Source organism: Gossypium arboreum, chromosome 1, assembly GCF_025698485.1.
Source record: "Gossypium arboreum isolate Shixiya-1 chromosome 1, ASM2569848v2, whole genome shotgun sequence".
In the NCBI taxonomy this organism is placed as follows: Eukaryota; Viridiplantae; Streptophyta; class Magnoliopsida; order Malvales; family Malvaceae; genus Gossypium; species Gossypium arboreum.
In genome coordinates this window covers 1,281,608-1,293,170 of record NC_069070.1, presented here as the reverse complement: position 1 = coordinate 1,293,170, position 11,563 = coordinate 1,281,608, and the positions used below count along the sequence as shown (strand labels likewise).

Here is an 11,563-nt window from a genome sequence, read left to right as displayed (position 1 = left end):
TTTGAAGTAAATAAAAAATTTTGGGATAAATAATAAATTCATAAAAATTACATCATTTTGTGATCCTCTCGTTGATTTGAACATGAACCAAATTTTCTCATAATCTCAATATTATCGGCTATTGTTGAACCAGCAGTTCCAAAAAAACCAAGTGAACCACAGCTGCAAATTGTTTCTTCTATAAATAGAAGTATATCAGGTAATATATGAGGAGCACAATGCTTCTGCAACTTAGCCACCGTGTCGGTAGACTCGATACCGCCAAGACTGGACCCAAACCTTAGGCCATGTCTGGCAAGTGCTAGTTTCTTTGCCGTTTCCGTCACCAATGAATCTTCTCCGTTCATAAAATAGAGCTTAAAATTGGTTGAATCCTTAGCCAAATCACCCAGGTAGTTTCCGGTCCAATTGCCTTGAGGGAGATCGGTCATCACGAAAACATGAATCGGTCGAGAACCCGTCTGGCTTAACGAATCTAGTTTTTGTTTCAAACCCGAAAATGTAGCTTCCCAATGGTTCTTGAACTGACCATCTAGCAATCTAAGTTGTGCACAGAGAAAGGGAGCCTTTACGGTCTGAACCGCAAACTGTTTTCCCGCGGATATAATTTGGGGGACAAACGGAAGGAATTCGATCTTTTTTATTAAAGATTGTATCTTTGAATCTCTCGGTGCTTTTTGGATATCGATGTAGAGCTCAGAACCTTTATATGGGGCTGTAAAAAGGGTTCCAAATGCTAGAACAGTGGCTGAATCAGCTTTGCTGCCAGGGCCAAGTGTCTTATACACATCTCTACGTCTTCTAACATACGAAATCTTCTTTTTCTTCTTGAGTTGTTCATCGGGTTGGAATGAATCCAACGCTCCATCCGCTTCGTCATTCCCGTACGTCCAAACTGTTGTTCTACAATCATCATCTACGGCAAATAGACATCGATCTATATTACCATCGACCCCTGATAGCAATGAGCCACATTGCTTTAGGCTATCAACCAAATATGTCGGTTGTGTGTTTGATTCTTTGCAGCAAGCCAAATCCAAGTCCAAACCACACCACGAGGACACAAAAACCCGGAAATCTATGGCTCGAACATGTGAAGATGACAGTACCGAAGATATATCAATGATATCAGCCATAGAAACATACCTGCAAGAACAAATACAAGCGCAATCAAAACAGAAGCAAGATCTTCTATTAAGTGTTACTGGATTAGTTAAGTTACTGCTAACAAAAAAAAAAAAAGACCTAAACTTTGTTTTCTAGGGGAGGCAAAGAAGCATAAATCATTTAGTTATGTTACACACGGCAACTTCGCCATCTAGCAACCCCATTAGAACATCACGACCCCCTAACTCAACGTATTTAGCTCCCTTAGTCATGCCGCCGCTGCCATAAGCATCGTTTCACCAAGACCTAAAGAACACGCAAGTCAACCATTCCCGACAACTAGACGACTCCAACAAGACAACCATCACTTGTCATCCACATACGCTGTTACCTAGGTGACATTAAGTTGTTCACCCGACAAAGATATTACAAAAGACCAACTAACCAATTAGAAAGAGACACTTGTTCCTCGAACTGCTCTCTCACCTCAAGGAAGGGAATGTTCGTCCGTTTCTTGCCCTACATTCCTTCCTCACACCTCTCTCAAGCTTTCCCTCTCCTTCAACATTTTCCACCACTCACACAATAAGGCTCTCAGCCTTAGCAGGGTGAACCCTCCTTAATCTCCACCGCACTTTCCTCCATGTACATAAATTATATAGAAAATGACAGGGAAATTAAAACTCCACAGTACCAAATCTTAAAGATTACCAATAAAATTTAACCCCTAAAAAATGGAACACAACCAATAAAAGGTGAAAAAAAAAAAACTAAAACCCTAGATTCAAACATAAAAAAAGTTGAAAAATTCAATGGAGGAATTAGCTAAAAATGGGTATATGAACAATAAAACTGAGCAATACCCAGTTATCTCTCACTTCAAATGAGCTCAATAACATGATCCCAAAGTTCCAAATCTAAAATCATTCAGTTACTTCCAAGTACAAAAATTGAAAATCAAAGGAAATTTAAAGCTCCAAGTCCCAAATCTTAAGATTACTATGAAATTTCTGCTCAAAATTGACCTATACATATAGCTCAACAACAAAATTTAACTAAAACCCAGAATTCAATAGATATATAAACAGGGAAATTGAGCAATACCCAGTTACCTCCAACTTGTAATGAGCTCAATAACATGATCCCAAACCGAAACACGGATCTCTTTAGGGCTTTGAACCCTAAACTTAGGGCAGCTACCGAGTGCAATTGCATGGTGAGAAAGAATAGGAGGGATAATCAAAGTACGGTTCAAAATCCCAGCCATTAGAAGTGCATTCTTGAACTCAGAAAGCTGGTTACTGAACCCACTATGGGGGGCGTACCATAAGAATTTTTCCCCTGAGATTCGAATTTCGCAATGTGGGGATTGAAGGGAAAGGGCCGTGATTTTTGAAGAGGATGATGAGAAAAGGGATTTGGGGATAGAAGTGAAAGTAAGGAAGAAGAGGAAGAGGAGGGAAAGGAGGAAAAGTGAGAGGAAAAAGAATGGAGATCTGCGTTGTTGGGATTTCTTTTTGCTCCATAGTTTTGGAGTGGGGATTGTTTTGTTGAGATTAAACATGTTTCTTGTTCGGTTTTGTTGGTGTCTATGGTGCTGCCTGCTGGTTCAGGGTCTTTTAGTAGTTTGATGTTCTTTTTAAGGCTAATATACAATCTTAAATTTTGTATTGCACCCAAATGACTAATCCAAGCTACAACTTTTCGTTCGCTCGGTCGGCTTGAAAAGTTAGATAGGTTTTTTTTTTTTTTTTTTTTGATAAAAACATAAATTCGAAAAATAAATTTCATTAAAAATATAAAGCTCGTTTAGATAATAAATCGAGTCTTGAATAATTTTTTTATGTTTATTAAATTACACATATTTTAATATTATTTAAGTATAAATATTTTTAATTTATTTTTAATTTGTTAGTAAATATTTATTTAAATGTTTCTAATATTTTTATTTATTATATTTTAAATTCTTTTATATAAAAAATTTAAGCGGGTCAAGTTCAATTTTAACTTTTTTATCCGAGTTAAACTTAGACAAAATTTTAAGCCCATTTTCGAATTTGGCTAAGCCTAAACCTAGCAAACAGAACTAAAATTTTGACAATACCCATTCTAAACCCAACCCGACCTATGACTAAGTCTAAATCCAAACTCATATTAAGTGTATTTATATGCTTTTAATTTAATATGTAATAATTTAATATATTTTATTTATTAAAATTTTATATATAATTATGTTTATATTTTTAATGTTTACATTATAACAGTATTATATATTAATATAGATTTAATTTTTATATTATAAATGAAAATTTTAAACAATTTAATGATAATTTTATAATTTTTAAAATTAAATCACCAAAACATAATTAATAATAAGCAAATATGTAAAACAAGCTTGTTTAAAAGAGGTTCAAATGAATTTCTAACAATATGCTATATCGCCTAAACCCTAACCATTGAATTAAGTTTGTAAGAAAAGAAACGTGCTTATTCACTTGATCCACAAAAAGAACCACAGACAGCATATTAACCTGTACTGCTCATAAAAACACTGAGCTATAGTGTCTTAAATGGCATGGATTGGGCTCCCACTTGAATTCATTCTCGAATTACCCGGAACAGGATTGGCATGGAATGCGGATTGCCTCGACGAACCGTCAAGTTTTAACGAAACGGAAGAAGGGCCATTACCACCAATTGATTCTCCCAAACTCAATTTAGACATGCCGACCAGTTCATCAACATTGATCGGGATCTTAGAATGTACAGCCATTGGCTTAACCACTTCATGTGTGTTTTCCTTGGTTGGTTCAGTATTGTAACCCATCCAATACGGAAGTGAGAACGGAAAGAATGGTGGGAAGTAAGCAGGATATAGTGCCGGGTAATGAGGTTGTTGTGAGGTCTCTGGTTTCGGAGGTATGTGAATGTTCTCACCATCATTTGATTTGTCGGTATCCATTGTTTCGTCTTCTTCGTCCAATGCAGGAGGAATAGGCAAATGGTCGTTGCTCTGTGTTTCAGCTTCTGAAGGGTTTTCCGAGAATGAATCATGTGATACCATCGGAATGTTGCTCGACTGCAAGAAAATGATCCTTAGACAGCATCAAACACGAATCAAATGCAACCACACAAAACAAATTGAAAGTAAATTGGTATGAACCTATTATCTACAAATACCATACAAATATAAATCAAAGCTTTAAGATAAAACAACCAGAGCAAGCATTTTATAGAGAGAAGGGCACTAACTTCATCAGCTACAATATCAAAGAGGCTGGATCGTCTTTTTCTCCTAGAAACATTCGATTGTCGGATGAAATATTTCTGAGCATGGCTAGCTACTTGAGTAGGAGTCCTCGAAATAACATAATTGCGCGATATTCCACGCCAATCACCTTTTCCAAGCTTCTGCAATCCAAGTAGAAACATCCGATGCTCTTCTTCCGTCCAAGGAACACCTGCAAACACCGTTGCTTAGACAAATTCATTAAAGCAATCAACAAGACATCAATATTACCATGTACTAGTTTCCACCATTATTGACTGTGCCTAGACTTCTAGTGTCAAGCGTTCATTATAATCAACCTGTCACAAACTTTAATCCAATTTTTTTGTTTAGTATAGATATTCTCCATGTCAGCTTTAAGGATCATAAATATTGATTGCTACTCCTAACAATATCATCTTCAAGATTCGAACTTGATAAACCAATAAATTTCACAGTATAGCACATATAACCAAAGCTTTGGATCAATATCATTAACATATGAAACCATATGAAACTAAGAGATCAATGCACTTTACCCAAAAAAAAAGTAAAAATTCTAAGCCAAAGCAAATAAAATTTTGAAAAAAAATCAAATTAATTCTTCGAAAAAAGAAAAAAAAAAAAAAAGAAGAGACCTCTTTTCCTTTCACGATTGGAAGACGACGACCCGGGTACAAAATCCTCAGAAGCATAACCGTCTGCATGATCCGGACCATCACCGGCTTCACCCGACCCATTCCCATTATGCATCCCAGAATTCAACCCGGAATATTGGCTTAAATTCCCCATACTGGCACTCTTCCGGATCAACCCTTCAGTTAACCGGACTCCGAACAGCTTAACCCCTCGGTTCGGGCATGTCCGAGAGTTATGCCCGTTGTGGCTACAATGCGAGCAGCGACGAGTCATCTTGGATCAGGTCAAACGGCAAAAAAAGTGAAGTGATAGATGTAAATCGGAACTTCTAGAACCTGGATCCGAATCGTATACGGGTTATGCCCTTTGTTTAAAAAAAAAAAAAACCCTTTATTTGACTGCTTCTTGTGGCCTTTTTTTCTAGCAGAGAGAGGGAGAAGGGGGTGGGGGACAATATCTAATTTATATTTATTGCTGTAATGAAATTTATTGATCTGGTGTTTACAGGTCTTTGATGGTAGGGACCATCTTGGATTTGTAGCCGTTGATATGGTCAAATTTGGATTCGACAAAATCTTGAGTTTTTTGCATGGGGGTTGACTTTGACATGAGTCCATTTCCGTTTCTAATATTTCCTCTTTTGGTTAAAATCCGCTTCAGCTCCATGTATTTTTCATTTATTTGAAATTTAGTCCTTTTACTTCTATTTTAAAGAATTTAGTTGGTAAAAATACCTATCCAACCCCTCTCAATTTATAAATTGAGTAAATTGGTCCCCATTAAAAATTAGAGCAATTTATTCCCTTCTAATTTTGAAAGTGAGCATGTAATACCCCTACCCGTATTCATTTAGGAATAGGTACGAGGCATTCTAGGAGTTTAATTAATTAATTTTTTTTTTATATTCAATATAGCCCTTTTATAAATATCTAACCTTCCTATAATATTAAATCGAGACCAATCCACATCAACCAAATTAATTCAACATATTTTTATGATAGATTCATGCATTTATATAAAATAACGTCATCACATATCTATAACTGTGTTTGTTAACCATACTAATGGCTAACTTTACATTCATTTCACGTTAACATTTACTTTGTTAGCTTATACATGCCATTGATTTCCAAAATAAAGTTTCTTTATATACCGAAATCCCGAGGTTGATGATGTGATGTGTCTCCCACCAAATCCGACCTCCGAGCTCTTAACACTACAAAACAGGGAAAAGGAAACGGGTAAGCACTTTATGCTTAGTAAGCTCATGTAACAAGAATTATACTTACCTAATATTTTCAATACAATATAATAAACATTCATATATCCATTCAATGCATTATTACCCTAACATGCACAAACTCAACATTCAAGTTAGTACAATAATTTCCATGTATCAATAATATATATATATACCATGATTGATGTACTCATCAATACCATGATTTTCATTCCTTATTATTTTCATATTTATCCCGTTGAATTTATCGAATTTCAATGGATTTTCAGAGGTACACTTTTAGTGTACAATTAAGTCCGTCAATTCATATTCATGTGCGCACATTTCCATTTCGAGAGCACACTCCTGAACCTCAACCTTGCAGCGGGATTACCGGTCGAGCTAAATCCTCGCAATATAAACTCATAGAGTATTGTCGGGATTACCGGTCAAAGCTAAATCCTCGCAACGACAATTACTCTAATGAGCTTGGATCTGAATTACATCCGAGCTAAATTGAGACCTAATTCGGATTACCGTCCGGGCTAAATCCATTTTACACATATTCTTCGGAGGGCTATATCAGGATAGGATCACCCGTCCGGGCTAGATCCTTTTACCGTCAATTCCTTTTCGAGATCCATCGAATTTTCCTTTCATTCAAAGCGGATTTCTTCCCATTTTATCAAATATATCAATGTTTCATAAATTTCCATATAATGAACATCCAAATCATATTCACATCAATAACATACAATCTCAAGCATTTAAGAATATAATTCAAGTTACGAACTTACCTTGATACTTGATTGTAAACAAGAAAATCTATTAATCCCGAACTTTTCCTTTCCTCGATCTAGCTTCGTATTTGAATCTTCTGGATTTGGTGCAAAAATTATGAAATACCAGCTTAGAGAACCCTCCTATGGCGTTTTTAGCTGCTGGAATTGAAGAGAAATGAAGAGAAATCTAGATATTTCCTATTTAGTCCTAGTTTTATTTAGTTAATTTTGCAATATTCCAATTTTACCCTTAATTTATCAATTTTTCTGCTGATTGCATACCCTTGCGGCCAGCCCAAATAACTTTTGGGTCTAATTACCTTTTAAATCCTTTCTCATTAGACTAATAAGCTATTTAATCACTCTAGCAACTTTTACACCTATTACAATTCATCCTTTTCATTTAATTGACTACCCAAACATTAAAATTTCCTAACGAAATTTTAATACCACATTAATAACATTTCATAAATATTTATAAAATTATTTTGACTCGGTTTCTGAGATAGAGGTCCCGATACCTTATTTTACCCAATTTCTTCAATAATTTCTTTTCGAACTAATCACTAATTCGATAAAATTTTCCTATCAATATTTTCATACGATTTTCCTATCATATAAATTTTCAAGCAAAAATATTAAAATAAATTTTTCTTTAAATCGAATCTATGGTTCTGAAACCATTGTTCCGATAACCTTGAATTTAGGCCATTACAACTCTCCCCTTTTAAGGATTTTCGTCCTCGAAAATCTTACCAAGAAAGAGGTTTGGGTATTGTGTCCTCATTGCCTCCTCCGGTTCCCATGTTGCTTCCTCAATCCGTGCTTTTGCCACAATACTTTCACCAAATTTATCTTTTTATTTCTAAGCTCTTTTGTCTCCGTGCCAATATCTTGACCGGTTCTTCACCGTAAGTCATATCCGGTTGAATCTCAACTTCATCGGAGAAATAACATGTGAAGGATCGATCGATATCGTCGTAACATAGATACATGAAAACATTATGGATTCTATCAAGTTCGGTGGTAATGCCAATCAATAAGCGACCGGTCCAATTCTTTCTATGATTTCATAGGGCCGATAAATCTTGGACTCAATTTACCCTTTCGATCGAATCGAAGAACTTTCTTCCAAGGAGACACTTTCGAAATACCTTGTCACCGACTTGAAATTTAATCTCTTTTCGCTTAAGGTCGGCATATGATTTTTGACGATCGGAAGCTGCTTTTAGACTATCTCGAATAACCTTTACTTTTTCTTCTGTTTCCCGAATCAAATCAACCCCATGTATCTTCCTTTCACTGAGCTCTATCCAATATAACGGTGTTCTACATTTTCTACCATACAAAGCTTCATACGGAGCCATTTTAATACTAGACCGATAAGCTGTTATTGTAAGCAAATTCAATCAAAGGTAGATACCTCTCCCAATTACCTTCAAACTCTAGTATACAACATCGGAGCATATCTTCCAATACTTGAATTACACGCTCAGATTGACCATCTGTCTGAGGATGAAATGCAGTGCTGAAATACAACTGAGTACCCAAGGCTTCTTGCAATTTGTCCCAGAAACGAGACGTAAATCGGGGATCTCTATCTGATATAATGGAGACAGGCACTCCATGTAACCTGACAATCTCAGATATGTACAGTTCAGCTAGTTTATCTAAAGAATAATCCATACGTCTTAGGAATAAAGTGAGTGACTTTGTCAATCGGTCTACAATCACCCAAATAGCATCTTTTTCCTCGGAGACAAAGGTAGCCCGATACAAAATCCATAGTGATTCTTTCCCATTTCCATTCCGGTATAGTAATTGGTCAAGTAACCCGAAGGTACGATGTTCAAACTTTAACTTGTTAACATATTAAACACCTTGATACAAACTCAGAGATATCACGTTTCATTCCCGACCACCAGTACATCTTTTTCAGATCATTATACATTTTATTACTCCCCGGATGTACAGACATAGTACTATTGTGGGCCTCGCGTAGAATCTTCTATATGAGCTCTGAATTCTGAGGTACACATACCCTACCTCTGAATAATAAACAATCATCAGAACCAATCTGAAATTCAGAATCATTACCTGACTCACACTGTGCCCGTTTAACCTGTAACTTCTCATCATTCTTCTGAGCTTCACATATTTGTTGTAAAAATGTCGGTTTAGCTTTCAATTCAGCTAGGATTAAACCATCATCAGTCAATGATAACCGAGTATTCATAGCTCGTAAAGCAAACAGAGATTTTCGGCTCAAAGCATCAGCTACAACATTAGCCTTACCCGGATGGTAATCAATAATCAAATCATAGTCCTTTATTAGTTCAAGCCACCTGCGCTGTCTCAAATTCAAATCTTTCTGTGTCATCAAATATTTTAAGCTTTTATGATCAGTATAAATATGACATTTCTCACCGTACAAGTAATGCCGCCATATCTTCAGCGCAAATACAATAGCAGCTAATTCAAGATCATGTACTGGGTAATTTCTTTCATGTGGTTTAAGTTGTCTTGAAGCATAGGCTATTACTTTACCTTCTTGCATCAAAACACAACCTAAACCATTTAATGAGGCATCACTTGTAAATAACAAATTCCTTACCGGTTCAAAGCGGCACTAATACAGTGCTTTCGTTAATAGGTCTTTCAATCGGTTGAAACTTTGTTGACATTCATCATCCACTCGAACTTTACATCTTTTCGCAATAATCGAGTCATTGGAGAAGCTATCATAGAGAATCCTGTACAAATATCCGATAATAACCAGCTAAACCCAAGAAACTTCTAACTTCGGATACATTCTTGGTGGACTCCAATTGACAATAGTGAGATTTTACTTGGATCTACCCCGATGCCTTGGCAGATACAATGTGTCCAAGAAAACTCACTTTCGAAGCCAAAATTCACATTTCTTGAATTTAGCATACAACCGCTTCTCTCGTAGAATTTGCAACACAATTCTCAAATGTTCGCATGTTCTTCTTCATCCGAGAATAAACCAAAATATCATCAATGAATACTACTACAAATCTGTCTAAGCACGGTCTAAATATCCGGTTCATCAAATCCATGAATCTGCAGGTGCATTAGTTAGCCCAAACGGCATAACTAGAAACTCATAATGCCCGTACACGGTTCTAAAGGCTGTTTTTGGCACATCGACTCCTTTACCCGAATCGATAATAACTCGATCGAAGATCAATCTTTGAAAACATAGTAGCACCTTTCGGTGATCAAATAAATCATCAATCCGGGTAACGGATACTTATTCTTTATGGTTACTTTATTAAGTCTGCCGGTAGTCGATACACAATCTCAAAGACCCATCTTTCTTTTTCACAAAGAACCGGAGCACCCCAAGGTGAATGACTCGGTCGAACAAAACCCCATCAACAAGCTCTTGCAATTGTGTTTTAACTCTTTTAATTCTATAGGAGCCATCCGATGCGAGCTATGGAGATCGGAGTAGTTCCGGAATCAAATCTATAGAAAATTCCACTTCTCTTTCGGTGGCAATCTGGTAATTCTTCCGAAACACATCGGAAAATTCACATACCATCGAATCGCCTGTATCTTTGACTCGAGATACCTTGGTGTCGAGTACATAAGCCAAGTAAGCATCATACCCTTTTGACATACCTGTCTTTGCCATTATGAAATCATATCGATAACCCTCCATCGATCAGATTTCACCGAACAACTCACCATTCGACATTTTAACACAATATATTTTTGTTTACAATTTACTACCGCATCATCTTTGGGTTAACCAATCCATACCCAATATCACGTCAAATTCATCAAATGGCGGTAACATCAAATCGGTAGGAAACAATAACCTCTTACCATCAGTGGACAATTTTTACAAATTTTATCCACTAACACAAACTGGCCCAGGGGGTTTGAGACTTTAACCACAAATTCAGTAGGTTCAACAGATAAATTTTTAACAATTGCAAGTTTAACACATATATATGAATGCGTAGAACCAGGATCAATCAATGCAGTAATATCAGTATCAAGTAAAGAAAATGTACCAGTAATAACATCGGGTGCTGAAGCATCTTCTCTGGCACGAATGGCATATGTCCTAGCAGGTGCTCGTACCTCAGGCCTACCTATAGTATCTTTTGTAGCTCCTCGACTACCACTGACATTACCGGATGGTCGAGGTGGTCTGTAATATCCTGATTTTGGGCCTAGTCAGAATAGTGGTTTCGTGACCACAAAATCCGAGATATAAATAATTATTTTATGATTATTTTAAGGTCTATGATATGATTGCATGATTGTGTGAAAATTTCGTGAAGAAATTTTATGCATAAAGTGCTTAATTTGAAATTTGGGACTAAATTGAATAAATTGCAAAACTTGTGTTCTAGAAGTGTTTTGCATAAAATTGAATTAGATTATTAATTAGAGGTCCTTAAAGAGTAATTTTACCAATTTCTAAGTCTATGGACAAAAATTGGACATGGATGGAATTTTGGAAAGTTTAGTAGTAAGGGCATTTTGGTCATTTAGGGTAAAATGAAT

At 36.1% G+C, this 11,563-nt stretch overlaps 2 protein-coding genes across 2 annotated transcripts; both read right to left on the bottom strand.

Annotated features, from left to right (window-relative positions):
- Positions 1-2,774, bottom strand: LOC108480818 (O-fucosyltransferase 30). Its single transcript, XM_017783929.2, has 2 exons — positions 2,220-2,774; positions 1-1,146 (listed from the first exon to the last, which is right to left on the bottom strand). Exons 1-2 carry the CDS (start codon positions 2,669-2,671, stop codon positions 48-50), a joined length of 1,551 nt encoding a protein of 516 aa, XP_017639418.1. The 5' UTR covers positions 2,672-2,774; the 3' UTR covers positions 1-47.
- Positions 2,775-3,490: 716 nt separating this feature from the next.
- Positions 3,491-5,478, bottom strand: LOC108480852 (transcription factor MYBS3-like). The gene is made up of 3 exons (XM_017783973.2): positions 5,014-5,478; positions 4,360-4,568; positions 3,491-4,186 (listed from the first exon to the last, which is right to left on the bottom strand). The coding sequence occupies exons 1-3, from the start codon at positions 5,285-5,287 to the stop codon at positions 3,674-3,676; spliced, it is 996 nt and encodes a 331-aa protein (XP_017639462.1). The 5' UTR covers positions 5,288-5,478; the 3' UTR covers positions 3,491-3,673.
- Between the last annotated feature and the right edge of the window lie 6,085 nt (positions 5,479-11,563).

Coding starts and splice junctions, on each gene's coding strand:
- LOC108480818 (XM_017783929.2), bottom strand. CDS start 2,671: ATGTTTAATCTCAACAAAACAATCCCCACTCCAAAACTATGGAGCAAA. Junction 1,147..2,219: donor GAGCTCATTACAAGTTGGAG/GTAACTGGGTAT, acceptor TTGTTCTTGCAG/GTATGTTTCTATGGCTGATA.
- LOC108480852 (XM_017783973.2), bottom strand. CDS start 5,287: ATGACTCGTCGCTGCTCGCATTGTAGCCACAACGGGCATAACTCTCGG. Junction 4,569..5,013: donor CAATCGTGAAAGGAAAAGAG/GTCTCTTCTTTT, acceptor CGGTGTTTGCAG/GTGTTCCTTGGACGGAAGAA. Junction 4,187..4,359: donor TTGATATTGTAGCTGATGAA/GTTAGTGCCCTT, acceptor ATTTTCTTGCAG/TCGAGCAACATTCCGATGGT.